The 26,599-nt window shown below is 47.2% G+C and overlaps 1 protein-coding gene across 8 annotated transcripts; it reads left to right on the top strand.

The window, feature by feature from the left end:
• The first annotated feature begins 114 nt into the window (after nucleotides 1-114).
• SLC25A25 (solute carrier family 25 member 25) lies at nucleotides 115-26,540 on the top strand. Of its 8 annotated transcripts, none has more exons than XM_069873398.1 (12): nucleotides 309-442; nucleotides 1,917-2,044; nucleotides 19,437-19,563; nucleotides 19,652-19,739; nucleotides 20,186-20,221; nucleotides 20,522-20,633; nucleotides 21,355-21,513; nucleotides 22,243-22,395; nucleotides 22,506-22,613; nucleotides 22,826-22,993; nucleotides 23,424-23,574; nucleotides 23,998-26,540. In XM_069873398.1, the coding sequence occupies exons 2-12, from the start codon at nucleotides 2,006-2,008 to the stop codon at nucleotides 24,180-24,182; spliced, it is 1,326 nt and encodes a 441-aa protein (XP_069729499.1). In that variant the 5' UTR covers nucleotides 309-442; nucleotides 1,917-2,005; the 3' UTR covers nucleotides 24,183-26,540. The 8 variants fall into 8 exon arrangements, with proteins under 8 accessions (XP_069729492.1, XP_069729493.1, XP_069729499.1 ...); XM_069873397.1 differs by having other exon boundaries at nucleotides 310-442; nucleotides 1,914-2,044; XM_069873391.1 differs by lacking the exon at nucleotides 1,917-2,044 and having other exon boundaries at nucleotides 115-442.
• The last annotated feature ends 59 nt before the right edge of the window (nucleotides 26,541-26,599 follow it).

Raw genomic sequence — 26,599 nt, 5'->3', positions numbered from 1 at the left:
GTTTCGGACGCTGCCATTGGTCGTTGCGGCGCACGGGCCGCTCCCATTGGCCGCCGGCCGCGCGGGGGCCGCCGCGGTTGGTCGGCGCGGCGCGCGGCGCGAAGGCGGAAGCGCCCCGTGTCGGCTCCTCGCGGCGGAAGCGCCGCCATTTGCCGGTGCCGGGGCGATGCCGGGGGCGCGGCGGTCGTTGGCCTCGCCGGTGGTGAGCGGCGTGCTCTGCCCCTGCGGCTCCCCGAGGCCTGCCGGGACGGCCACGGCACCGGAGGGAGGCGGGGGCGCGGGCCCGTGCGGGCGGTCTCTGTGCGAGGCCTCCGAGCAGGACCGGCGCCTCCGCGCGCTCTTCCAGAAGCTCGACGTGAACCGCGACGGCGCGCTCTGCATCCACGACCTGGCCGAGGGCCTGGGCCGCCTCGGGCTGCACCGCACCGAGCTGGACCTGCTGGTGAGCGGGCCCCGGGGGGTCCCTCTGCCCTGGGAGAGCTTTAACGGGGTCTCGGCCGGGGAGAAGAGCCGAGGTCGGCGGCCGCAGCCGGCACTTGCTTGCGATGTATATGACTTGACCGTTTTCGGTGGTAGCGGCATGTTCAGTACCCCCGTCACGATCCCTCCCCGGTGCGCGGCCGGGTTTGCGGTGAGAGAATCCACCGCTCGGCACCGGGAGCGTTTGAGCAGTGTTGGTGCTTGCCTGAGAGCTGCCCCGCTGAGTTCAACGCTAAACCCGGCAGGATCGGCTTGTTTACACCGCGTGCGGTACCTAACCGCGTAGCTTAAGCTTGGAAACTTATCCCCTGGACAGGAAGAACCATAAAAGTAAGCCCTCTTTCTCCAGGTCCCAGGACTAGGAAGCCTGCGTGCTTACCTCCCTCTGTAAAAGGTTTTTTGGAAGGGGTAGATGCAGCCAGGTGGTGCAGTTCTCGTTGCATCATTGCCATTCCCCCATCGGGCTGCTGGCACTGTGTTGCGGCTCAAGTTTGTTGTCCAAGGTGGTTTATATACGCCAGACTCACTTGTCCTCTTTAAAGGGTTTGAAATGCCTCAAAACGTAGGAGTTTGTAGGTATTTGTGCAGCTTTTTTTTGTAATGCTGTACAAAGACCATTCTGGGCTTCTAGCTGCAACATTATAGGATCATTAAGGGTTGGAAAAGACCTCTAAGATCATCCAGTCTAAGATCCTATTACTCCATTTAACTGTAATTAGTGTAATTTACATCTGTATGGCTAGGGGTAATGGGCTTGTCCCTGCCTGGTTTTATATGCAAGGCCATAAAAATGTTTAAGTGTCTCCGGAGGACAGCAGATAAATGCAGGGGTGCAGTCAGGGATGGGCCATCTCGGAGCGCCTCAATCCTGCAGGAAGGAAGAAGTTTAAGGATAACTTCTCAGTCACTGAAAAGATATCTAATCTTTTTCTCTTCTTGCTCTGGGAGTGGTACCCCATTTGTTTGAGGGCTTCAACTGCCTGCAGCCATCCTTTCCAGAGCTGCTAGTTCCTTTCTAACTTTCAGTCTCCAGCTTCTAACATTTTGGTTGGCATCTGCCTTGCTGCTCTAAAACTTGGGAATCCTTTGGCATTAGGAGGATCTTGTGAGCGGCTCAGTTGTGCTGTTTCTAAAAATAATGTTAGTGCCATGGTGATTTTCTGCAGGGTGCGTTTAGGTAATGAGATCCGATTGTGCCATATAAATCACCTGTGCATGCCCTGTGGAATGCTGACCTGCTGCCACCTGTGGGTGCCGAATCCTTCACCTCTGGCAAGAATCCCTCATCCACCAGAATGTTCTCTGCTTGTGCCTGCATGCCTGTCTAGGTTTGCATTCCCTTTTTTTTTCCCTGGGCATGTTATTCAACCCAGCATGGTGGTCTGCAGGCTAACAGAATGCACAATGAAACAAAATGCGTTTTTACTTCCCAGCAGAGAGTTTCCTTGCTTGCCACGCAGGAGCGGCAGAGAGGAACCGTTCTGCAAGGACTGGAACTGTTCTGTCGTCGGGAAGCGCTGGCTGGATGCTGCTTAACAAACCTGTCCTGCTGAAGCCTTTCTCTGTCAGTATTGTTCTCAGCCCTTCTCTTGCTCTGCCTTCTCTTCCAGCGCACAGGAAGCGGGCGGCTGGTTAGATGAACAAAGTTTGCGACGCATCCCCTCCAGCAGTGTAAAAAGCAACTGTCAAAAACGAGGATGCAGAGTTCAAAACTCTTACATTCCGGTTAAACATAGGAGAAAAGTCATTGGAGAGCTGCCTAGAAAACTTCCGCACTGTGTCATTTTTAGGAAAATTAAATAAACTTCCTGTTTCCCAGGCAGTTCTATTAATAAGCTATTCTTTTTTCTGTCTCATCCTTAGCTAATAATGACAACTTGATGCCTGGGATAACTACTGTGAAGTAGTGCTCAAGAAAAATGCTTAAGTGTCAAGACAAACTGTTTTAATGTATTGGTCATGGTGTTTGGAAACTGATTGAGGCATAAATCACATGGATTGTTTGTGATTAGTAAATTACTTGGTAGCTCTGGTGCATTTCATTTTTCCTTCCCTGCAACAGTAGCTTTGCTATTGGAGATGGATGGAGGAAATATCAGACAGGGAATGTGAGGTTATCGCCAATCTGAGCTGCGAGTTGCTGGGCTTTTTGTGTCAGTAGGCTATAAGTCCATCTGGTAACAATAATAGTTTTGGGCTGCAGCTTGAAAAGAAAATGAGCAATATTTTGACTCTTTCCATGCTTGAGAACTCTTGCTGAGATAAAAACCTTTGTAGCATTCTTGGAAGATTGCTGCCTTCTGTGTTAGAGGTGAGGGAGAGATGGGGGTGGTGCTTAGATGTCCTTTGAGGTGGAATTTGCTTGTGTAAACGATGTATTTTTTTTTTGACCTATGCTGTTATCTTCAAACCATTTGGCCAACGCGGTGTGCCGAATCAGCGTGCCTTCTGAAGAAATGCTGGTTTGCACTGGTCAGCGTGAAGCAATTTGTGTACTTCACTTTGCTTGAGCAGTAAAGTGATAACCACATGAAGAGCATTTAAAGGCTTTCTTGTTCTGCTCTGTGAAGGTGTAGTCTCCTACTGCTAAACTACATCTGCCTCTGTAATAGCTGATCTCCTGTCGCTACTGCACTCTGTCTTCCCTCACAAAACTATTTATATAGGCTGATGGAACAGGAAATATGCACTCAATGAGATTATAGGTAGTGGAACCGGAACTGTTTCCTTCTTTGTAGCTGGAGGTGTTGTATTGTTGAAAGGATGTATAATGGTAGTATTTGTGTATTTGCTAAAATAACTGCTTTCCTGCTGATCCCAATAAACTGCAGGGCTGGAGCGCTATTCTAAAAGCTCATCTCTGCTACTGAAGTTCCAGACAGTTTGAACTGGTGGAATTCATGCCAGCTGCTTAGAGACAGACTGAAGTGGTGAACTTCGTCTGCAGCTACCTCTTCTGAGATGGTGCTGAGCATCTTTTACTGGACCAATTCACAACGTAACCCTTGTCTCCCAAGTCACAACTGTCCACGTGCCTCTGCTGTAATGATGATGTCCTCCTTTGCCTTGTGACACTTTCTTCTCCTCACTTTGTATGTGTGACTGCCTGTTGCTTCCTTGGTACAAGATTCCCCGTGTGAAACTATTCTGCTGAAGTCTCCGCGTTTGCTTTCATTGCTTCTCTCTTAGCCTGGTGTCTCCTCCTTGATCTCCAAGCCTGTCCAAATTTCCACTTGAGTTCTTTTGTTTGCTTTTCATGTGTACTGAAGATGTGTAACTGCTCTGCTTCAGCCAGATCTGGCAGTGTTCTGTGCTTCAGGCCTCTCCTGAAGGGCTTTGCTTTTTAATTACATCTCTGGACTCTTTTACTTGTCAGGGAATGCTCTATGCATGCTGTTCAAGGGTAGTTGATCAGTTAGCTCTTTCGCAAGTGACTCCATGGATGGATTGAGAAATTTCTTCTATCGCAATGATGAAGTTTAATCTTATTTGTGATCAATACTTTATCTTCCATCATGACGTTGTTTAATTCTTCCTTCTAGACTCTTTACTTCTGTAACCAGCTTATTCTCCAAGGCTTTTGAATGCTCTGTGTTACATTATGTGCAATGTACGAGCAGCTGTAAGGGGCAGAGGAAGCAGGGAATCTTCTATGTGATGTTTTCACCTGTTTTCCATTCACAGTCACTTGCAAAAGGAGGACCGGAGTTTTTATTGTTACAGGAGTCTGTTTGTGATAAACAGAGTGAAATTCTCATACTGTTCTGTAATCTAGACTGAACTATCTCTTCAAACCTATGCACATTAAAAAACACCTTTATGGTTTATATCTTGAATCCTGCTGGGGCAGTTGTGGAGCCTTTAGCTGGGTCTGTGTGATTTGTCATGAAGGGTGGAGCGACACAAGGTCACATCAAACAAGTGAAGCAGAGTTAGTTTGATATTCATCCTGTTGAAAGGTATTTGCCAACAGCTTCTCAACCACCCAACTCCTGACAAATGTGGATACTCTGAACCAATTTAACTCAAGGTGAAACTGCTTTCAGTAACATGTTAAGTAACTTCACACTTCTATGTTTAAGGTGCATTAAAATAGCAAGCAAAAGGGTTGGTTTGCTGGGTCTGTAGGGGGGCCAGGTGTGTTCTTGCTTGTTGTAAATTATGAAGTGTGTGATTTCAGGACAGCCACAGTCTCATACACTTGGGAAGCCTGGTGCAAGAGCAGAACTGTGGGTCAATGATTGAGTTGTAGATAAAGCCTTCAAATCTATGGTAAGTGGGTGAGTTGGTGTGAATTTTCTTATCTGTTTTGATTTAGGCATGCTGAAGATGCAAAAGAACTCTTTGCAATAAGTCAAATGAGTTCTTGACAGCTGGTGCAACTGTGTTGAGAAGAAATAGAGGGACTGGCTTTGGCACAAGGAAACTTCTCAGTTCAGTGTGGGCTATTAATAGACTTGGCCAGCAGCCTCCAAGTGAGAACTTCGCTGGGCTGGAGGGTGCGCTGTGACCGGGAATGTCAGGAGGGTGGCTGGCATGTTGGCTGCCGGCGTTTGTCACTCTGCCCGCACTCAGAGGCCTTATGGGAGGGCAGAAGGAGAGGGATGCTGGAGAATCTCACGCTGTAGTGGTGCAAGTCTTTACTCAAACTTGGTCTCTGGTCAGCAGACGTGCCCTAGTGTGTGAAACTGGCTGGGCACGTCCACGCTGTGTTCAAAGGGGTAGCTTGGATGTGAGTTTTTAGGCACAGACGTATGCAAGAGAAGCTCACTCTTGCATAAGTTTTCCTGGCATATAAACAAACAATTGTGGATTAGGCAAGCATTGCTTTATATTAATGTGTGTACAGGAGGAGGTATATAACTTCTCAGAGATGCAATCTCAGGATGTCCTCCCAGGATTGTTCTTTCCCTCCTTTGCACCAAGTCGGAGAAGCCTGGTGGTTCTTGAGTTTATTTGGCCAAGACCTTTGTCCTCTTTGCAGAATAATAATGAATGAAGGATACTGGCTAACCTTTGTGAGACGTGTAGGCAGCTTTGGCTCGAGCATATCAATTTTAAACATTCTCTCTTGCGGAGGGGCATCCTGCTTGTCACTGATGTGGCCTCGCAGTGTTGAGTTTTCTGCAGGATGGTGCGTGTTCTGAACTCCAGAGTGGGTGAATGCCTGTAGGATCCCCAGAGCCCAAGTGAAAAGCAACTGACTGTGCCTGTGCAGAATGTGCAGCAGTGTTTTGGTCTTCCCATGTGTTCTGCAGGGCGTTATTTACTGACCAAGTCAAGATGTTTTGGTTGGTAGTAGAAAATATCTCTGTCCTGATCTACATTGGATTATTAGTCAGATTACTGAGACATGGGCACATAATAAGAATACTGAAGTTCTGGGTTTGTTTCTTATAATTTTTTTGTTTGAAGAAAGAAGAACAATGACAAATCTGGGTGAATATTGAGCAGAACCCTTAAATGGTTGACAAGTGTTAATAAAATTACAAAAAAGCCATAATAGGGACTTGGCCTTCTCTTTGAGAGCCCTACATGATGGTGATGCTGCAGTTTTGTGCTCAGTTGCATTTATTAGAACATGATTTGGTGTTTGGAGAAGGAGAAGGGGGAGGTTTTTTTTTTCTTTCAGACCTACTTGCAGCAAATGGTAAATGAGTCTTTGTTCTTGTTCATGTCCTGTTGCTATATTTGTCCTGCTGAATGTGGGACAGGAGTGCACTTTAATGATGCCTCAGACTTTGTCTCGGGGAGAGAAGCGTAGCTGTGATAACCAGTGTCAATGTAGGAAGACAGTGGTGACGTCCTGGGTGTTTCTTGGTTCCGTGCAATGAGCTGCAGGGGGGCTTCTGGCAGTGAGAGTGGCTTACATTGTGGAGTGCTGCTGTAAGAGAATTGTTGAAATTCTTATATCATGAGTTCCTTGGGAAGGCAAAGCTGTTAGGTATGTGAACATATATCATTTAGGCTGAGGAGAGAGGGGCTGGGTGAGAGCAAGCCTGGGCCCAGGCTGCTGGACGGCCATCCTTTCTTGGTATCTGTTTTACTGGTTAATGTTCTAGGGCAGTGAGAAGCTGATTTTCTAATTTCTGAGTACTAAGGGTGCCCTTTCTCTTGGTCAGTCCCTGATTCTTCATGGAATACAATGGGACTTCAGTGAAACCTGCTGTTCTGTGAAATGGCTGTGTATTTCCCTCTCCCTGGCCATCTCTGTATTTGGCACTGGTTGCCTTAATATATCAAATAGAATAGCTAATCAATTGTGCCAGGGTTCCTGAAACGAGGTGACCTGGGTTTCTTTGTAGCGTTCAGTGAACTATGCTGTGTCACCTTCATGTATTAACAAAGTTGAGTGTTTAAGCAGGAGTGGCCAAGATGATTATAGTTTTCATAGCATCGTGCAAGAAGCACCATGCCAGGTTAATGTTGGCTTTTGAAAAAGTGGCAAGTATTTACACTTTAGTCTTTTAGAAGTGACATTTGAAAAGATAAGAGGTAATGAAAGAAGCCCTGGTGGTGGTCCCACCTGGAGTGGGCTGGGTGCTCTTTCTGGATGGCAGGCATGTAGGCACTGCTCCTGGTGTGCTTCCAGGATTCCTTCCAAAGGAGATGAGTCACTGCTGATTCCTCTGATTCCAAGGAACTGGAGACGGTGACCGCAGTGGCAGCCTTTCCTGCATCAGAGAAGGGTCATTGCTCCCAGTGCAGCTCCTTTTCCTCTGCCTCTCTTCCTTTTCCCCCTCCCACCACATTTTTTACATGTTAGCTAGCTGCTCAGTGATGAGGCTCAGATTCTAGCTGGAAGATGCAGTGCATTTACTCAAAAGTCTTGTAGAAGCCATCTTAAAGCAAATGGGCTGAGTTTCTGGCCAGGCTGGAAAGGACAAATGCCTGTTTGAAAACTGGAGTTTCAAACTGAGCAGGTCCTCAGATGTTTTCTGCGGGATATGGCTAAAGAGGAGGCAAGATACCTCTGGTTTGCTGCTCAAAACAACCTCCCTCTGACAGCTTATAGTACTGAGGAAAACATTGTTTTAATGAAGCAAAACACGTCACTCTTGCTCTTTCCTTTCTCCTTTGTCTCTCTGGCTAGATTACCTGACTTCTCCTCTGGCTATCTGGTGATTGTCTGTTTTGGATGCTGAGGCCAGCTGCCCTGGGCACCTGCTGTCCCCAGTGACTAGTGTGCTGGCTGAGAGTCAGCCTTCAGATCAGTCCTGGTGCTCTTAGGCCTTCAAAATCCCGGGCTTGATTAGTGGAAACAGCAGGAACTGGAGGGCTGGCTGTCTCCTAATAAAGCCTAGGTTAGCAAAGCTATTTCAGCCTGGCCTAGGTGTTTGTGATTGCTAGAAAAAGTGAATTTCTGTTCCTTGCCCATTCCTTTGTGTCACTGTCCAGGCTGGACTCACAGTATTTATTGCATCTTTTCTTATGTGTGAATGATTGGCTTCATGGTGGCGTTGGTAGGGTAACGCTGTCCTACAAATTCCCTGTAGGAGGGCAGTTGTCTTGCCTCTGGCTATAATCATCTTGCCATTACTAGGTTTATTATTCTGACCTAATAAAATTCCCCACTCGCTGCAATAAATGCTTTTTTTTCCCTAAATGTCATTAGAAAATCTGTCTGTTCTCGAGGAGCTGTGTGGATTAGCGCGGTGACAGAATTCCTCTGAGGTTTCCTTTAGTGAGGACAAAGGCCAAGAAAGCATTGCTGAGTTTCTGCTTAAATTGCACCCCACGCATGTCATTTCTTGCACAAATTATTTTCCTGTGCAATCTCTGCATCAACAAAGGAAGATGGGGTCCCTGCCGTGCCCACGCCACTAAAGCTAATGCTGTGCAGAGGAACTGTAAGAAATAGCATCAGGTAACGTCAGCTGGTGTAATGGGTCCTTATGAGTAGCAGCTACAATTCACTGGCCACTGAGGACAATCCCAAGTCCCACTCGCGTGCTTTGTCTTCCGTGTGGTGCCCAGTCGCTCCGTAGCAGTGGTGCCCACCTGCCTGCAGCTTCCACAGGCAGCTCTGGTGCCCTTCCTACAGGCAGGCTTTTCTGGACCCCATCCATGAGGGGCCTCAGCTGGTTAGCTGTGGAATTTTGGCTGGATTAATGAGGCTGTTGGAGGAGCATGGGAGCAAGGTAAGTGCAGAGCCGATGTGGGTGTGTGAGACAAACTTTTAGCAGCAGTAAGCTTCAGATCAGTGCACTGCTTCTTGTGAAACAACAGCCTTAGGCTAAGAGAAGCTGGTATTTCTGAACTGGGTACGGTTCTTTAAATCTGCTTTGTTCCTCCTGTGCTTGAGAGCGTTAAACTTTCAGACATTATCTTAAAGGATCTGATTCACTGTGTTTTAGAAAGTAGTTTAACTTTTGTACTTGTGATGACTGGCAGCAGCTCAAGGTAATTGAGGCATGACAAGGGTTCCTCACACTCTTTCACCTGTATCTGAGCCTGGGCTTCTGAGCACATCCCAGCCAGAACTGGACTGTGCCTTGAGAGGGACTTTCCCCACACCCTCACCCCTCTCAATTCTGTACATTTTTTTGTTTATTTTTGTGTGTGTCAAATTTTAAGGCAAAAAGCTTGGTTGCACACTGTATATAGACCTTATGATTAAACACCATTTTTCTCCTCTCAAGTAATTCTGAAATGTATTTGCAGAAGAATTCTTTTTTAATGTGATATCTTCTATGTGCTTGTCTCTCAGTTTTTCCATTACCACGGTTGGTTAAAGGAATTCAACATGAGCAAGTTCACAAGTGTGATGTTTTGAGTGTTCTTCTCAACTTTACTTGCAAATTGGCAACTTAAAGCTTGTGTTCCTTCCAGTTTTTGTGTTGTATTTTCATACCTAATATCTGTAAACCAAAAGCTTCTTACAGTGTCATTCTCAAAAATTAAAACCTGAAAGCAGAAGTCCTCTGCTCAGTGTGGGTCTTGCTGCGCTGCTGTGAGTAGGGAGCCTTGGGTGTTGGAAGCTGTGTTTCGTACGTTATCCTGCATGTTAAAAAACCCAAATGTTCTCTCACAGAGCAGTCATAGTACTTTGGCAAGCGAGGCACGCAGTGCCCTCTGTCTGTAGCTGCAAAAGGCAGGCAAGAATCTAGGACTACACAGTAAGTTGTGGTCCTTCAAGATGGAAAATGACCTCTTGCTCTGTCCGACCTGCCGTTGTGCCTGTGGGGTTCCGCTGGCTTTCCTGGCAGTGCTGGGTCAGGAGGCCAAGAGCCCCCACAGCCCAGCCGGGGCGGTGAGCAAGTACTGCTGTGGTGGCAGAAGAAATGTGTTCTTGTAGGAATTTAGGGGGTGTCACATTCTGTGCTTATACATTGATAGATACTTGTAGTCCTGCTCTGGCTAATCCTGCCTTGGTGACACGGTTACTGGCTCCTTTGGCAGAACTCGCTCTGCTGGGTATGGCTTAATCACAGCCCATTAGATCGTGCATAGATGAATAGCCATAAATGCTGTGCAAGTGTGTCGCTGCGTTGCGCTGAAAGCCAAATGGTGAAGCACAATGCAGCACCAAAGAGCTATTGTAATGACGGATGAGACTATAATAGACCAGGGAGAGAGGGTGCAGTTAGAGGTTAATTCAGCTATGGCTGGGAAAAGCCAGCTTCTCTCTGGAGAACCATCTGCTGCTCTAACAAAGAGCTGCAGCTGAAGCAGTGGGTACGTACACGCCTCGGACAATCCCGCGCTGGACAACTGCCTCGGGGCTGTGGGGTCTGCACACTGAATGCCCACCCTGCTGCCCTCCCTGCCGTCCCGGCCTGATGGAGCTGGCAGGCGCGCTCCTCTGCGGGCTGCCTCCTGCGCCGAGGGCGCGCTCCCGCCTGGCTGCGCGCGCTGCCTCGCTCCGGAGCACCGCAGTGTTGGGAGCCAGGATTGGCTGGGCACTGCTGCAGTGGGGACGCAGCCTGGGTGTTCAGCCTTGCTGCTCGCCTGATGTGCCGTTAGGATGAGCTGGGACGCATGGGTTAATTGGCAGCTCTGAGAAGCTTCTCTCGGAAGCTTCTCTTTTTAGCTTTCCTCTTAAGCGCAGCGTCTCGGCTTTTCTGTCCCAGCAGTCTCCAAAGCTCAGCATCTCGGCTTCTCTGTGCCAGGGGTCTTGTGCTTTGTCTGTTGCCACCAGATTTCTGAGGCTCTGGTACAATGAGCTGCTTGTCAGGCCAGGCACGACTGCAGTAGCAGCAATTTCAAAAGGCAGGAAGCATCCGCAAGAGCGGTCTGTAAAGATTCTGAGCCTGTGGAGTCGCTGGGTTGAACCTCCCGCTGGCTGCTGTGCCGATTCCCGTCTTGGGGGTGCTTGGTAGTGCAGTCACATCATCCTTGGCAGCAGGCAGCTCTTGAGCGCGCAGGGTTTCCCTGCCTGGGACGCTTGCTGGAGCAGCAATGCTGCAGACCCTTTGGCATTTTCTGTCTAGCTTCCTTCCCAGGGCCATATGCCAAGGTCCTGCAAATGAAAAAGAGGATGAGGCCAGAAACACCACCCCACTTCCAGGCCCCGGGGAGAAAGGGCCAAAGATGTTGGGGAAGCCACAGGACAGAGGGACTGATCCCACTGAAAGGAGACCAACTATCCTACTGGTGGTTGGACCCGCAGAGCACTTTCCAAAGGTAACGGGATATTGAGGGGCCTGAGGAGGGGTTGGCGCACATGACAGCGGAGTGTGGGGTCTGCCGGGAGTAGGGGTGTTGCAGGAGGAGTGTGTGAGTAAGTGTGTGTGTGGGGGGGGAGTGTTTGGGGAGGGGGGGAGAGGAACAGGAAAAGGGAGCAGGGTCCAATGCGTGTTCCTGTTAGAAGGGAAATGTTGGGGGATGAGGGGAATTACATTGGAGAGGGGAGATGATCAAACCTTTCAGACATGATGTTCAAAGGGGGGAAATTTAGGGGTAAGGGAGAATCTGGGGTCTGGAAGGTTCCTGGGCAACCTGTAAGAAGCTTAACTGAGAGGGCAGGAATGATAATGCAGTTTAGTGATGGGTCCCACCCCTGCGCCGGAGACCAGCAAAGGATCAAATAGATCTCAGTGTTCCGGAGTCAGTCTCTGGTAATTTCACAAGCCTCGGGAAAAGCTAGCATGTTTTGAGCAAATGAGTAACTGGCTGTATTATATGAATGGCACAGCCCGGAAGAGAGTCAAGCTTGTCCCTGGGGAGCGGGGTGGCACAAGGGAGAGGCTGAAGTCTGTATGAGGATGGGAACTTCCTGCAGGGTGGGAGAGAGGGGAGGTGGTGGGTGCGCACAGTTGGCAGAGAATAAATGGTGAGGCTTTGTCTGGGGGGAGGCAAACAAAAGCTGCTTAGTTTAATGCCTGGGCTTCAGTTGCAGAGTTCTGGTTTATTTTTGATGGGGAGGGAATACTGCCCGTTTCTCCTGAGGATGGTGCAGTCGGCTCTGACTACGGGTGGTTTGAGACCGAGTGTGACATGGGATTAAAGGAGAAGGAGTCAGGCATAACCTCTGCGAGTGGTGGGAGCTTGTGATAATGCTCCAGGGCTGCAGCAGGGGCTGAGAGTTCTGTGAGACTTGCAGGATCCAGTTTATTTTACAGGGAATTGGGAATGGTTCTTGTTGTATGCTTTCCCTCTAAAATAGGGGGCGAGCAGGTTCAAGTTGTATCCTTTCTGCTGCCGTTGTGAATGGAAACAGGCAGGGTGCGTTTTGTATTCTGGGGAGCAGAAGCCACTCCCTGCTTGAATCGGACTGAAAAAATCTGCTGGGGCTTTTGCCTTCATCCCTGTCGTTAGCAGTTAGTCCTGTGCATCCTTCTCAAAAAGAGGAGCAGGTGCTTTTTGAGAGGAGGACTTTTGCCCACAGGGGTTGAAGAAGGACAGAGTCTCAGAGCTGAAGGAGGTTGTGATGAAAACCTTGAAAGCGTAGGGCTGAAAATCTGTCTGCCAGGGGAACAATGGTCCCTCAGTCAGGGAGAGTCCATCTGTTCACACCTGTGAATGAAGCTGTCTTTGAAAGCTGGTACCAATCTCCTCTTCCCTGTATGACCCTGGGAAGTTTTGCTGCATAGGAACCCTAAAATTGGCTAATGAAGAAATACCTAGAGGGATAAGGATGTGGTAAAAGGGAGTTATTGCAGCTTAGGAAGTGACTGCCCATCTGCTCAGAGGTTTTGACTGTGTAATTTTAGCCTGTCCTGGTTGTAAAGTAAAATGCAGTGTAAAGCTCTTCTGGTGAGGATTATGCAGATACGTTTTACCTTGCGATTCAGACCGGCTAATACTGCATCTAGCCATCACGGCTCAGCTGGTGGCCAGTAACTTGTTAAGCTGCAATGACTTGTTTGTGCTTGATCAGATATCTGTGTTCTAATTACCTGTCTGAAGGAGATGTGTTGCAAAAAGGCGAGTACAGCCTTAGGGATACATTATAAACCACCATGAGCAAACAGCATGATTTGGCTTTGAAAGAAAATGTGGGGGACACAGCTTTTGTTCCCTGCCAGTGAACCCCTGTGACCTTGGGAGAAGCCTCTTGACTGATGTGCTACTTTGTTCTGTAAAAACACCTGTTATTACATATCTGATAAAACACACAAAATATCACACCTGATACTGGGGTTACTGTAAGGAATTTACATGTATTGAGAAATTAGACCTAGTGCTTCCTAGCTGTGGCTCTTCAGTCTTCACATTGTAGCTGACATGCTTCTGCTCAGATCCTTGCTTGAAGGTACCGATTTCGACAGGAGGTTGTTATTGTAAATGGAGGAGAAAATACTGCTTGCAAATGTGATGTGTTGGCCCCTGGATGTGTGTACACAGGAGAGAGGTATGATCTGTCCCTGATGTCACCATCTGGACTTGTAACTTTGGATCGTGTGTTGTCAAAGGAACAGGTTACCTTTCCTGGTTGCCTTTATATCAAATGTGGTGTTGTCTGCCCTCCCTGGCCTCTCTCCTTCCCCTTGCACACCCTTGGCTGGCTGCAGCTCTTTTCTCTGCTGGGGTCTCTTAAATGATTAACTCCCCCTCATCATACACTTCACACTTTGTTTATGCTTTGTGGGGACTTTCTGTACTGTACAATTAATTATAAGCTAGTTTCCTGAAATTATAAAAGGCCAGGTCAGCAGAACCTAGTGAAAACTCTGAGTGATAATGGTTCTTTCTGGCCCATGGTGTCCTCTCCCAGAACATTGTTTTGCCTCTGAAGGAGGATGTGATGTGGCTGTGACGCTTACTGGCACTTGATATTTTTAGAGACTTTTTTTTTTTTTTTAGCCAAGCAAATTCAAAATTAAACGGCATGCTTTCCTGCTCCTTGTATGGCTGCGTCCTCCCATCCTTTGGAAGGTACATTGAGGAGCTGATCTAGTAAATCAGGGATGAAGCAGATGCCTACAAAAGTACAAATGACTCGGAAAGGTTAACACTGGAATGGTAGGGTGTTGAAATGTGCAGCATTTAAATAAGAACTAGATCCTAAAAATAAAATGGACAATGAGTTTGCAGATTCCTTGATGGCAGAAAAAGCAAGCCTTTTGGAGTAAAAAAATGGACTCATCTAGCACTCCCTTTGGCACAGGAGGATGTTAGCTAAGCTGGCTTCAGGTCAACCACAAGCGTGCAGGTCCAGCTCTGGCTTCATTCACAGAAGGATGATTGACGGACAGAAGAAGGATCAGGGAGGGAGACTTGAAAGGGCTGACTTTATTAAGAGCTCTGTACCCTGTCCTTGGTGTGATCAGGAATAGCCACTGCTAATGAGCGGATGTGCTGTCCATAGCTCACTCCTGAAGCCCTAGGGTGGGTGTGCTGCTGCCTGCGGTGATCTGGCCCTGGGCACAGGTCAGGGGCTGGGGAAGTGAGGCTGACTGTGTGCCAAAACCCAGGTGGCCGCTCCAGATGAGTTGTGTTCAAGGAGCACTGATCGCTGCAGCTCATTTACCAGGGTTCTTTTAGGTGAAATCTAAAACCTTGTTAATGCTATTTAAGTTCCCTTTGTCGTTACAGCCAGAATTTCTGGTATAAACTTCAGTCATAATCTGTCTCTCCTTCTTAGCTTGCTGTCCTGTAATTAATACCCTGCTTGAAATCAGCTTTCTCAGCCTCATTACCTTTCTCCCTTCCTCTGACGTAGGTAGTAGGGCTTTTTTTCCTAAAATGTGCAGATTTTGCCTTTTCTCTCTAGCTGCCAGCTCCAGACAGAGTTTATTAGGAAAATCTGCATCACGTTGGCATAGCAACTGAGCAGCTACAGTAATGATGCTTGGCAACTTGTGGGAAGGACTGTGGAGGATCTTGAGGCTTGGTGGGACAATTCTGAGTTAGGTTTGTTCACTTACTCCCTGGGACTGGTGGGGAGCTGCTCCTCTTGGTCAGGCTGCTGCAGGCGCTTGTTCTTGGCTGGTGGCCTTTGGCATTGGGGTGCTGCTTGCTGTGAGGCTCTGCTTGGTGAGAGGGCTGGGGTGGGCTGTTGGCACGCATGTAGAGAGCTGCTGCAGCTGATCTTTAAGAGGATCTGAAGTCCCTGAAAGTGTTTTCGTGTGGAGAGACGTCAGCAGGGAGTAGGTTAAGCCTGGTTAGGTAACGTAGCGGTAGTGCCATGGTAGACGAGGTGATGGGGAGGGGGGTAAGGAAACCATTGTAGGTCATGACTCTCAAGGGTACCAAATTGCTGCAAGTCGTGATCTATTAAGCTTTTTAGGATAAAAATCCTTGAAATAAAGCCCCAGATTAAATATTCCCTATTTATGTGATTGACACACAGCTCCATAAACAGCTTATTACAGACCCTGGCTTTTCTTTAAATCTAAAGAACAAAATGCTATGACAAGGCCCCTTGTGCATTAGCATCTGAGGAGAGGATTGCTTATTCGACTTTGCACTGGCCAGGCAGTCTGTTTCAACAGAGCAAACACAAGAAAATGTTGCTGTGTCCGCACTGGTGGGGAAAGCTGTTAGCTGGACTGGTTTAAGCCAGTTTAGCAAACATACTGTGTTACTTCAAGTGCAGACAGGATTATGATGTTTTGATTATTGGCTGTGGCTTTTTGCATCTTCCTTGTGCGATAGCTTCTCTTTGATACATATCAAACCTATAACTATTTCGAAATGCATGTTAGCGATCAGTAAACCTCTACTGAGCAGCATTGTTACCTGCTGCACTTGTTTGGTACTTCCATTGTAGAGCTGGGTGTTATCCAATATATCAGTCCCATCGATGCTCAGAAGCCTGCAATTATATCCGCGTTAAATGATGCGTGTGCCACACTCCCTCTGCAGCCCGGCTTGCTCTTGATGAAAGATCAGGAACTCACTTACAAAGTAGTTATACTGTAAATGGTAGAAACTGGAAGATGTTGTTCTGCCCAGGACACTTCTCATTATAGCACATATCCAACTGTGATGTTTAATTGTAGTTGGAAGAGGAGGAAAAACTATTCAGCTGATATAAGTGCTGTGTGGATGCTTAGTGGAGATTTTGAAGCCTGCCCTTGATTTTGGTATTTTTTTCTGGGTATCTGGCACTGTGGCAAACCTTCTGTGTGGGCTTTATTGCTCCTGTATCAGTAACTCTGTAGAGCTGCAGAGGAGAGAGATCATGATACGCAGAGGTTGCCTGCTCCTACCTGGCACAAGTGGTTTTAGGAGAACTTGCAGGCAAAAGCAAACAACTGGCATAGCAAAGTGACCTTAGAAAAGTGGAATTTCCAGGCTTTTGCCTAAGCTGGGTATCCAAAACGTGTGAAAGCAGTAAGTAGGTGTTTTACTGTGTTTTAGAGGAAGAAATTTGGGAAGAGGAAGACTGAGAGTACTCGGGTGTTATGTGGTGGGAGAGGTTGTGATCAAGACTGGTCCCTACTGTGCTGTCTGTGTAAAGCCCTGGAGGGGTGAGCAAAGTACCACAAAGGACCCATGGGATGTAAGGAGCAGTAAGTGAGCACCTTGGCTGTTGGCCAAAGCCCCTTGGATTAACAGAAGGCCAGCAAGAGTTAACTTGTGGTGAGTGTGATGTAAGGTCTCTGAGCTTAATTAGAGCCTGGGGTTGAGCAATTGGAGCAGCTCACATGCTGCCTCCTTCTCCTGTGTCTGGCAGCTGGGTGGGACTTTACAGCAACCCGCTTCCCTTTTAAGTAGAAGGGCAGGGCTTGTACAGCCAATCCCTCTGGAGCCGGCTTCGCTCATAGGCATGTGTCATAAGACTTGCCGGCATTTCCTTTCCACTACGCACTGAAATTAGCTCAGAGGAATCACTCAGTTTTACTTACCTTCCCGGTCGGTCTGAGCAGGGCAGCTGGGTCTCTGGCTCAGAAAGATGCTCTGCCTCTGTCTGTATGTGCCAGTGCTTGGGCAGTCGCAGACGGAGTTTGAATACTTCGAGTCGAAGGGGCTGCCGACTGAACTCAAATCCATCTTCCGACTCAGCCTCCTCATTCCTTCCCAGGAGTTCACCACCTACCGCCAGTGGAAGCAGGTATGGCCTCCAGGGAGGAATGGGAGGGAGCGAGCTATGGAGGGGTGTTCTCCAACACCCCGAGTGGCTGGTCGGAGGGGGAGAAGTTCATGTTGGCTCTGTCGTAATAGCTAGGTCAGATCATGGATGAATCTCTTTTGCCCTTGCCAGGGATTGCCGAAGCAGCGTGGAGTTGACTTTTTTGATTCTTTTGGCTTTAATCTGTCAGGATCTCAGTGCCTTTGACTTTTTAAACCAGTTGAGTTTAAACCATGCAGAGTTAAATAGAAAAAGGGGTTTTCCAACTTGTGGATTCCTCTGCTTTAATTGGTCTGCTTAAGTAGAACACTTCACATCCTCTTCCTTACGCCCTTCTGCTGGGAGTGGTTTAATCCAATGTCTGCTCCAGCTGGTGCAGGTCTCGCCCCCTGGTGAAGGTGAACTGGTTTGTGCTGTGAGCAGAGAATGGCTCAGCAGCAGTGGGTGAGCTGAGCTGAGGGAGGTTGTGCAAGAGCATTTCCATTCACAGAGAAGAGCGATGCAATAAATCTGTGGAGTGCTCTGTCTGACTCTATTAGCCCTTCCTTTCAGCGTGCTGCTGTGATTTTCATTACAGGGCTGTCAAGAGCTCACATTATTGAACAGCAGAGCTGGGGAGGCATTTTGTACCTCTGTGCAGATGCACAAACTGGCAGGCTTTAAGATGTCTAGGGTCTCAGAGCGTGCTGCCTGCGCAGTGTGTTACGTAGGTGACTATAGGAACATCTGCAGCCAGCGTGGCTGTTAATGAGCAGTTCTGTCTGCGGGGGTTTCGTATTTGCTGTTAAAGGCAAAGAGCTGCAGGCAGGCATTTGTTCGTATTTCTGGAGAATATGCTGGGAGCTTGGCTTTTGCACCCTTCCCGCGTGTGTTGCAGGTTGCTGTTTGGCAGCCTTGCAGCAGTTTGGCTTTGCGATTGTGGTGGAAGAAGGCTGGCAAAGCAAGGCAGCTTTTATTACCTTTGGTCACGATCGCTCGTTGCACATCCCCTTGGTTGTTAGGGGCACACTGAGAGAGTGGGAGCAGTTGCACAGTCACCTCTCTCTTACAGTGCCTCCAAATTCTTGGTGCCTGCCAGCTGGCTGGGGGTTGCCGCGTGGAGGGAAGCCCTGATTCAGCTGTTGAAGGCCGATCTGCTGACAGGCGAGGGATGTGGGTCTATCTTTAGCCTCCAAGTTGAATGTGGGTTCATAGCTGAACTTTACAACAGTCATATGATAAATTGCAGGTTAAGAATACTGAGCACACCTCAAAGGTCATGGCAGCTGGGACAGCACTTTCTTATTTAAGGTTCATAAAGCGATTAGGAATAATCCTTCCAGCATTAAGGCTAGGGTGACAGCACTTGGTGGGGTGAGAGAGGGATAGTGAGGTATTTAGTACTGAAGTCATTTAAAATGCCTTTGAAACAAAGACTTAAGGCTTATGAAGGGGACTTGGGCTCCGAGGAAATATCACAATAACCTTAGCCTTGCCTATTATGTTTTGAAGCCTAAATATTGACAAGATATTGTTGAACAGAGGGTTAGCCCCGTGTCTGATCTTGGCTCAGGGCTTCCTTCACACGGCACCTGCTGTTCGCATAAGTGTTACTAGAGTTAAAACAAAAAATGTAGGTGATGAAGTAGACTGAATCACACCTAATTTAGTGTTGCTCACTGATTCACCTTGAAAAAGGCCATCAAAGGCAAGTGACTGAAAACAAGAATGAGAATAGGAACTCCCGGAGCCACATTCTTGCAGCCAGGAGATCACCTCTCCTGTCAACAAGTAGCTGTGTGCCCTTCGACAGGACAGTCCATCTGTTATTGCCCCATGCTGCAGCGAGTTAATTAGTCATTTACCTTGTCCTAGATGTCTGGCACAGAGTCTGATCTTGATTTTAGCTTTGTCCTTCTAAGAACCTGTTCTTGTTCTGGATGCATCTGCTGGAAACTTTGTATAATTAAAGCACATAGCTCCAGGGTGCCTAAACCAGTTCATAGGGGTTTTTATCTTTGGCTGTGTCCACTTGAGCTGGACAGGCTTTTTCTGGTTGGAGTTAGTTACTGCCAGAGGGAGCTTACTTCTCTAAGGATCGTAGGAGGCATGAAATTCCTTCTCCCATTCCGGCTTTTTTATTACCTGAAGTTTAGTGATTCACTTTTATGAATCTGTTGCCTCAAACTTAGTACAGGAACCTCCATAAAGGCTGTGTAAGGTGTTAATCAAGATGCAGGATTGAGATTAGACACATAATGCTAGCAGAGGATCCATGATAAAAGTGTGAGGCATTCCATCTGCATAACTGATATTGGGAGACAGTTGTCTGGCATCAGGTGACTTTGCTACACTACTGCTTTGATCAGATTTCTTTGAGGAATTATGATTGTCAGCTGCTTTCTGGAGGAAGGCTTGGTTGTGTAGCAAATGATCTTTAGTTATGGTGGAAGAAGGAGCAGGTCTGTCTGAATGAACAAAGGAACTGATGGGTTTTTATTTGTTTTCTGAACAGAAAATTGTGAAGGCTGGAGACAAGGACCTGGATGGACAGCTGGATTTTGAGGAGTTTGTTCACTATCTCCAAGATCATGAAAAGAAGCTGAGACTGGTCTTTAAGAGTTTGGATAAGAAGAATGATGGTAAACACCTTTCTTGTGCTTATGAGTAGACTACTACAGGCATTAGCTTGTGACACCTATACTTGAGCTCACTGGCTTATCTTTGCAGGCCGCATTGATGCCCAGGAGATTGTACAGTCCCTTCGTGACCTGGGAGTCAAGATCTCTGAACAGCAGGCTGAGAAAATACTGAAGAGGTGAGGATTCAGCTGGTTCTTCCATTTTACTGTCAAGTGGGTTAAAAGGAAGTGTAGGGACATGGAACTCATCTCCTCCTTCTACCCTGCACACACTTTCCAGAGATTTCAGCTCCTCCCCTTTTGCCTATTAGTCTTCATTTTGATTTTATTTTTCCATGAATTGACTTATATGGTCGTAATGCATTATGGAGAGTTACTTTCAGAATCTCTTCTCTTGGTGACCCTTTGTGGGGACGTGCTTGCACCTGAGCTGATTTGCATCCCTGTCTGATTGTCTTGCTGCCCTGAGCTTGCTGCTTTGGAGAGGGACTCTGCTGTTGCTCTTTGAAAATTGAGTGCTTTATGCATGTGGCACTAACATGTTAACAACCACTTATTTGTGCTGTTTTTTTCCTCTTTCTTTCCTCTGCTACCTTCCCTCTGTCTGTTTGCCTGTGTGTCAGAATAAGGACGGGACACTTCTGGGGTCCTGTCACCTAGTAAGTATTATTTTCCCTTCAGTGTCAGTTATGTTGGGTGAAGTTTGGTAGGAGGGGGTTCAACTACTCCTGTGAGTCATTTAAAGGGAAGAGAGGAAGGAAAAGGGAGCCCATTTCTATTTCTCTGCAGTGTTTGGTGAACAGAAGATTTCCTAGCTTTGTCTTGTGTCTCTTTAGAAGTCTTTTAGTAGTTGCTTTGCAAAGCTTTTTATTGTGTAAGCCTGAACAATCAAAGGGAACGGGAAGAGGAATTTGTAACTAAGTGGGAGTCTGTATTCATGTAATGATAAATCTTTTTAGCATGGATAAAAATGGGACAATGACAATTGACTGGAATGAGTGGCGAGACTATCACCTGCTGCACCCAGTGGAGAACATTCCTGAAATCATTCTGTACTGGAAGCACTCTACGGTAAGAAATGGCCTCTCCGCAATGGGTCTTGGTATCTCCTCAGCTTCTTAGAGTACTGACCCCCAGGAGCTGCTATCAGCAGTCTCTATCTTTCTCTTCGTGGTTCAGTAGCTGCCTTGTAGACCTCGAAGCCAAATTACTTCCTGTCCTGTTATCATCCTACCTATCACTGGCACAGCTTCTAAAGCCTCTGGCACAGGTGATAACGGCTGCATGTTCTGCAAAATGATGAGGGTGTTCACCTGGCCTGCACCTCTTAGAGCTCATACCAATGACCAGCCCTTGCTGGTTCAGGACCTGTTAAGATTAGAAACTGATTTGACAGGCAGCCATCCTTTCTGGAGATATTTCAGGATGTGTAAATAGCATGTAACGAGATTAAACTGCCTGTGAGCTTGGGAGGTTCCGGAGAGGTCCAGCTCTTTTGCTGTGCAGCTGCCCACAGTTGATCATTTTGTTCCTTGCTACGATCCACGGTATTGTAATGCAGACAAATGTTCAGCAGTTGCCAGCTTCTTGGACAGAAATCTTTAAGTGTGAAGGTTCCCCTTGTGGTGTGCGGTTCCTGTGGCCAAACACAGCAGTTAATTGCTCTAGATAAGCTGCTGACTTGGAATAAGCACATCCAGGGCTTCAGCACTTAGCACTGATAAAGAGCAATACAACTTTGGCAAGATCCCTAGCTGATGAAACATTCCTCAACACCTTATTTTTTTTGCAGATCTTTGATGTAGGAGAGAATTTGACTGTTCCTGATGAGTTCACAGTGGAAGAGAGGCAGACAGGGATGTGGTGGAGACATCTGGTTGCAGGTGGAGGTGCAGGTGCCGTGTCCAGAACCTGTACGGCTCCCTTGGACCGCTTGAAAGTGTTGATGCAGGTATGATGGAGCAGTTCCAGTTTGTTTAAATACTTGGGCAGATCCCTTTAATATTCTTGGATACGGAGGAGATGATGTTCATCAATATGGCACAGCTCTCTGGCAAGGATTAATCTCATTGCTCTTATATCATTCAAATAGTCTAAAAAGCTTTGAAAAATAGTGATGTAATATAAAATGGAGAATCTTTTGGGAGGTAGACACGTGAAAACTGTCAATAGTTAGAGAGCTTTGTGGTTTACAGCACTGGAGAACGTGGGTTTTTGCGAAACAGATCCAAGTCTTGTGTTCCCATTAGAGACCCTGAGGCCATGAGAGTTGAAGTGGTTGTGGTGGTCAGCTGGCAGAGCTTGTCGTTAATATAAGTATTATCAGTGTTAGAAGGGTTAGAAAAACTTGATATTAGCCTGCTTTGTCACTGCACCTGCTTTTGAGCCACCTGAGAAGTTTACCCTGGGTAACTGATCCTACTCAATGTATGGGAGTTGCCCGTTACTGTTTCCTCCCATTCCAGAGGGAGATATTGATTAGATTCATTATTTAACGCTGGGCTTCACAAAAAAGAAAAGAAGCTTGTTTTCCTATTGTAGAAGTTATCTGGAAGGGATTAAGGCCTTGGCAAATCTCTGGGTAAATAAAAAAGTGCCCTTTTGTCCCTGGATTATGGAAAAACATCGCACTGTCGTAATCAGGTCTGGAACTAAGCCAAGCTTGCGCGTTGTCTTCCAGGTTCATGCCTCCCGCAGTAACAACATGTGCATCGTTGGCGGTTTTACTCAAATGATCCGAGAGGGTGGACCAAGGTCACTGTGGCGAGGGAATGGCATCAATGTGTTGAAGATCGCACCGGAATCTGCTATTAAGTTCATGGCCTATGAGCAGGTGAGTAAAAGGCCACAAAGTTTGAGTGCAGAAGGATTTGCAGAATGAAAAACTGAAAGTGAAGACAGTGAGAAGTCAGTGAGCCTCAATGTGTGTTTTGTCTTCTACAGATCAAGAGGTTCATCGGTACTGACCAAGAAATGCTGAGGATTCATGAGCGGCTGTTAGCGGGTTCTCTGGCTGGGGCCATTGCACAGAGCAGCATCTACCCCATGGAGGTGAGCAGTGCAGTGAGGGGCATGGCAGGGAGCGGATGGGGAAGACATGGGTGGAACACCAGCTCTGTCATAGCTTAATTAATGAGTTCTCAGAGATGATACAAGTACTGCTGCTTGCGTGACACATGCTGTAATGCTGAACATCACACTTTTAATAGTGTCTGTATGTTTTTCTCCTGTAGACCTTCAAGGCATTTCTTCTTGTCTTTTAGGTTCTGAAAACAAGGATGGCTCTGAGGAAGACGGGACAATATTCGGGCATGTTGGATTGTGCCAAAAACATCCTTTCGAAGGAAGGAATGGCTGCCTTCTACAAAGGCTACATCCCCAACATGCTAGGAATCATTCCGTACGCTGGTATCGACCTGGCAGTCTATGAGGTATGAAGCCTTTAGTCTTTTGTAGGGCTGTGCTGCTCGTGTAGCTTTAGCAATGCCAGACCTGGTGGCTACCATAGGAGCTTAATTGGCTTTTCAGAACTTTCCTGGTCAGCCTTAAGGGTCACAGGTGAACTTGTAGCCAAAGTGGCCTAAAAGACTATCCAGTAGTGATTCTCCTTTTCTAGTCAACATCATCCATGGTCCCTTGTTTTTTTGTTTTGTTTTTTTATTAATGACAAATTTGCAGCAGAAAAGTAAAGAAGCGTTTTTCCCCAGGCACTACAGTAGGAGTAGCTTAAAAACATGAGGAGCCTGGTGCTTCTGACTGAAATTGCACATAGCTTTCTGGGGCTTTATGCTTGATCTTTTATGTAATGTGATATTCTTTTGATAGCCTCTTCACTGCTAACATCTGGCTTGTTCCTTCCAGACACTAAAAAATGCCTGGTTGCAACGTTATGCTGTCAACAGTGCTGACCCTGGAGTTTTTGTTCTGCTGGCTTGTGGTACCATCTCCAGTACCTGTGGGCAGCTGGCCAGTTACCCACTGGCTCTTGTAAGGACACGCATGCAGGCCCAAGGTGAGAACTTCTGGGAACTGTGGGAGTTCCCTTCATGCTCTCTGAGCAGGGTAAAGGTCCTCTGGTGTAAACATTGCAACAACAGCCCTAACGGGCCTGTGCAGCTTAACAGGAGGCTGTTTGCTGTGCTGCAAGAGGACAGTGGACTTTGTGCTGCCTTTAGCATCTGGGGCCAAGCACCTCCAGGACAGAGGTTCTGTTTTGCCCAGATCAAGAGTTATGGGCTAAGGGCATCCGCACAACAGTTTGGGAAAGTGGCTGTGATGGTGCAGCGTGTGGCTGTGGCTGGCTGAGAAGTTAGATTCCAACCCGCATGAAGCATCTTTGGTCTGTGAACAGCCACGAGAAGCACATGAGTCAGAACTTGGTGAGACAGATGTTATCTTAGTGTTGCATTATTTATTGTGCCTTTTCCTATTACAGCTTCGGTGGAGGGTGCCCCAGAAGTGACAATGAGAGGACTCTTTAAACACATTCTGAAGACAGAGGGAGCATTTGGTCTTTACCGTGGTCTGGCACCAAACTTTATGAAGGTGATCCCAGCTGTAAGCATCAGCTACGTCGTTTATGAAAACTTGAAGATGACTCTGGGTGTGCAGTCACGGTGACCAGGAGATGCTGAGGACTTTGAACTCTGAAATCTTGGGGTGCAGTCCCAAGACGTATGGCCATCTCTCATTCTGTGAATGTGTTGACACTAAGCTGACTAAGCAAAGCTGTGAAATCTCAGATAGTGTGTGAGTCAGTAAGGGGAAGGGGGAGGATCTGGTGTCCTTTGCCATCTTGCTACTCAAGAGCACCACATAGACCATCACGTAGTCCTTTTTGTTGGGCCTTTTGGGAGGCCAGGAGGTGAACTCCTGGGAGAATCTTAAAGCATGGGTTGCTGAGGTCAGCTCCCAGCGGTATGGCAGAGTAGCAAAGATTTGGGTAACAGGTCTCCTTTCAGCGTGTTGCGTGTACAGAGCTGTTTGCCTGCAGATGAGCACCTTCTGACTTGCTGAAAGAGCTTCTTGTTCCATTCAGAGAGCTTCTTTTTCCATTCAGTTTAATTTCCTACCCATTGTTTAAATTTGTACAAACCTTGTGTAGGAGCTGCTGCCACACTGGGCTTGTTATTCTGTTTACATATATTCCTGTGGGTAGGAGACATTCATGTTCTGCTTCCAAGACTTGACATGAAATGTAACTTTGAATTATACTGGTTTTGAGGGCTGGTGGGCAGTGGTTTAGCCAGTCAGGCTGAAGGTTATGTAAGCCAGCCTGATGAAGAATTAGGATTATTTATTTTTTATAGGTTTAAGTGTGTCTCATAAATCCACTAACAAGATGCACTTACTAACAGAAGCAGCAGACCAGAGCCTGCATGCCTGTATCCTTTGCATGCTGGGATTGGCTTGTCTTATACTCAGCAGGGGCTTGGAAAAGGGAAGGCAGGAGAGCCCTGGGTGGACTGGCACCTTGATGCATGGCTTTAGTGAACAAAAGACAATATTTCACAGCTCCTGTGCAGTCGTGCTCCCAAGCACGACACGAGAGCCCCTGTGCAGCGTTGCATGCACCGCTGAATTCCATTCTGCCTGGTGCCGAGGGCAGCTCGTGGACCTTTTCCAAGCCCTGTGGCTATGCTGCTATCTATCTCTTTAGACCTCTAGACATTCAGGTTTGCATTAGTGGGCTGGAGTCCCCGAGACAGGAGCATGTCTGCTGTGGGAAGGGGTGTTAGGAGAGGGGCTGGTTGTCACTGGGACTGGCGAGCTTTCAGTCCTGAAGATACGCTTGCTTTTCTTTCAAAGGGTGCTTTACATAAGGCTAAGGGAAAGAGGAGGCTTTAAAATTTCTCTGACTGTGTTATGGGCTACTTCAGTTGATAGGATCTGGCCACCAAAGCTTGAGATCCTCATCCAATTTTCCATTTTGGGCAAAATGGACCAGCATTTGCATTCCACTGTTTTACTGCTTAAAGCATATTTATTTTGTATTTATTTGAACAGAGTTATGTCAGACTATTTTTATAGACTTGTTTAAATATTGTTACTGTGCTTGTATTTCTCCTGTTATAAAAAGTTCTCTTTGTTCTCTTATATCACAGCTGAGTTGTGGGGAGGGATGCTAAAGTTGCTTGTGTACCTTCCCTTTGGGGCTTGAGCTGCCTTTCTCACATCTGTGGTTGTTGCTGGAGGACCTCAGCCCAGAGAAATTCTGTAGCAAGAAGCCATAGGATAGAAGGGAACTGTTGAGGAAGCAGTACCTGGGGAGGAGGGAGAGAGTGCACTGTGAGGCTCGCCTTAGTCTGGAATTGCCTCTGTGCGTGGCTGAAAGGCTTTCAGGTGGATGGGTGAAGTTGGGAAGAAGAAGGTCCGTGTATGTTGAATGTCACACCCGCTAATTGAGAGCAATCTGGGGAATTTTTAGGTAAGGGGGGAGGGAAGAAATCTCAGGGGCTAAAAAAAATACAAGTTTCCAGAGAGGTGGATGGAAACTTGCACTTGGACACAAGCTGCTGCCGTTGTGCTTTGAGGCTGAATTGGCAGGGCCTGCTTCTGAGCTGATGGTCTTCACATCAAGCAGGCACTGTGGACAAGCGTGTGAGAAACCTGAAAATGGTTTGCTAGCACTCAGCAGCTGCTTCTTTGCTGACAGATTCTGGAGCTTCATAGAGCATCTCCAGGTGAGGCTCTGCCTTGACAATCCAGTGCTGTCAGCATTTAGCCACACGAAAATCTAGCCAGTCTGGAGTAGTGATATGATTTTTTTTTCCACCCCTCCTTCTTGAGACCTGTCATAAATTCTGCAGTGGCTCCTTCCTACCAGCGTGGCCTAATGGGAAAATGAATATCAGAATGCAAAAATCAATGCAAAATGACAACCATCTTTGTAGCTATAACCACAAATTGTTATAATGCAAATCTAACTTGGATTCTTCATGTAGGGAACAGTCTGCTAATAAAGGTCTGTCAAAGAGATACCACGTCTGCATTTCTTTCTGGACATGGTTTAGTGGTGCTGTTTGTGGCCAAACTCT

This window comes from Phaenicophaeus curvirostris, chromosome 20 (genome assembly GCF_032191515.1).
Source record: "Phaenicophaeus curvirostris isolate KB17595 chromosome 20, BPBGC_Pcur_1.0, whole genome shotgun sequence".
Classification (NCBI taxonomy): Eukaryota; Metazoa; Chordata; class Aves; order Cuculiformes; family Cuculidae; genus Phaenicophaeus; species Phaenicophaeus curvirostris.
Note: the sequence above shows the minus strand (reverse complement) of the source record. Positions and strands in the feature narration are given on the sequence as shown.

What these genes read in the sequence shown, in the direction of transcription:
- SLC25A25 (XM_069873391.1), top strand. Translation starts at nt 167, where the DNA reads ATGCCGGGGGCGCGGCGGTCGTTGGCCTCGCCGGTGGTGAGCGGCGTG. An exon ending in TTCTGGGGTCCTGTCACCTA is followed by an intron (nt 20,222 to 20,521) that starts GTAAGTATTATT and finishes AAATCTTTTTAG; the next exon opens with CATGGATAAAAATGGGACAA. An exon ending in GACACGCATGCAGGCCCAAG is followed by an intron (nt 23,575 to 23,997) that starts GTGAGAACTTCT and finishes TTCCTATTACAG; the next exon opens with CTTCGGTGGAGGGTGCCCCA.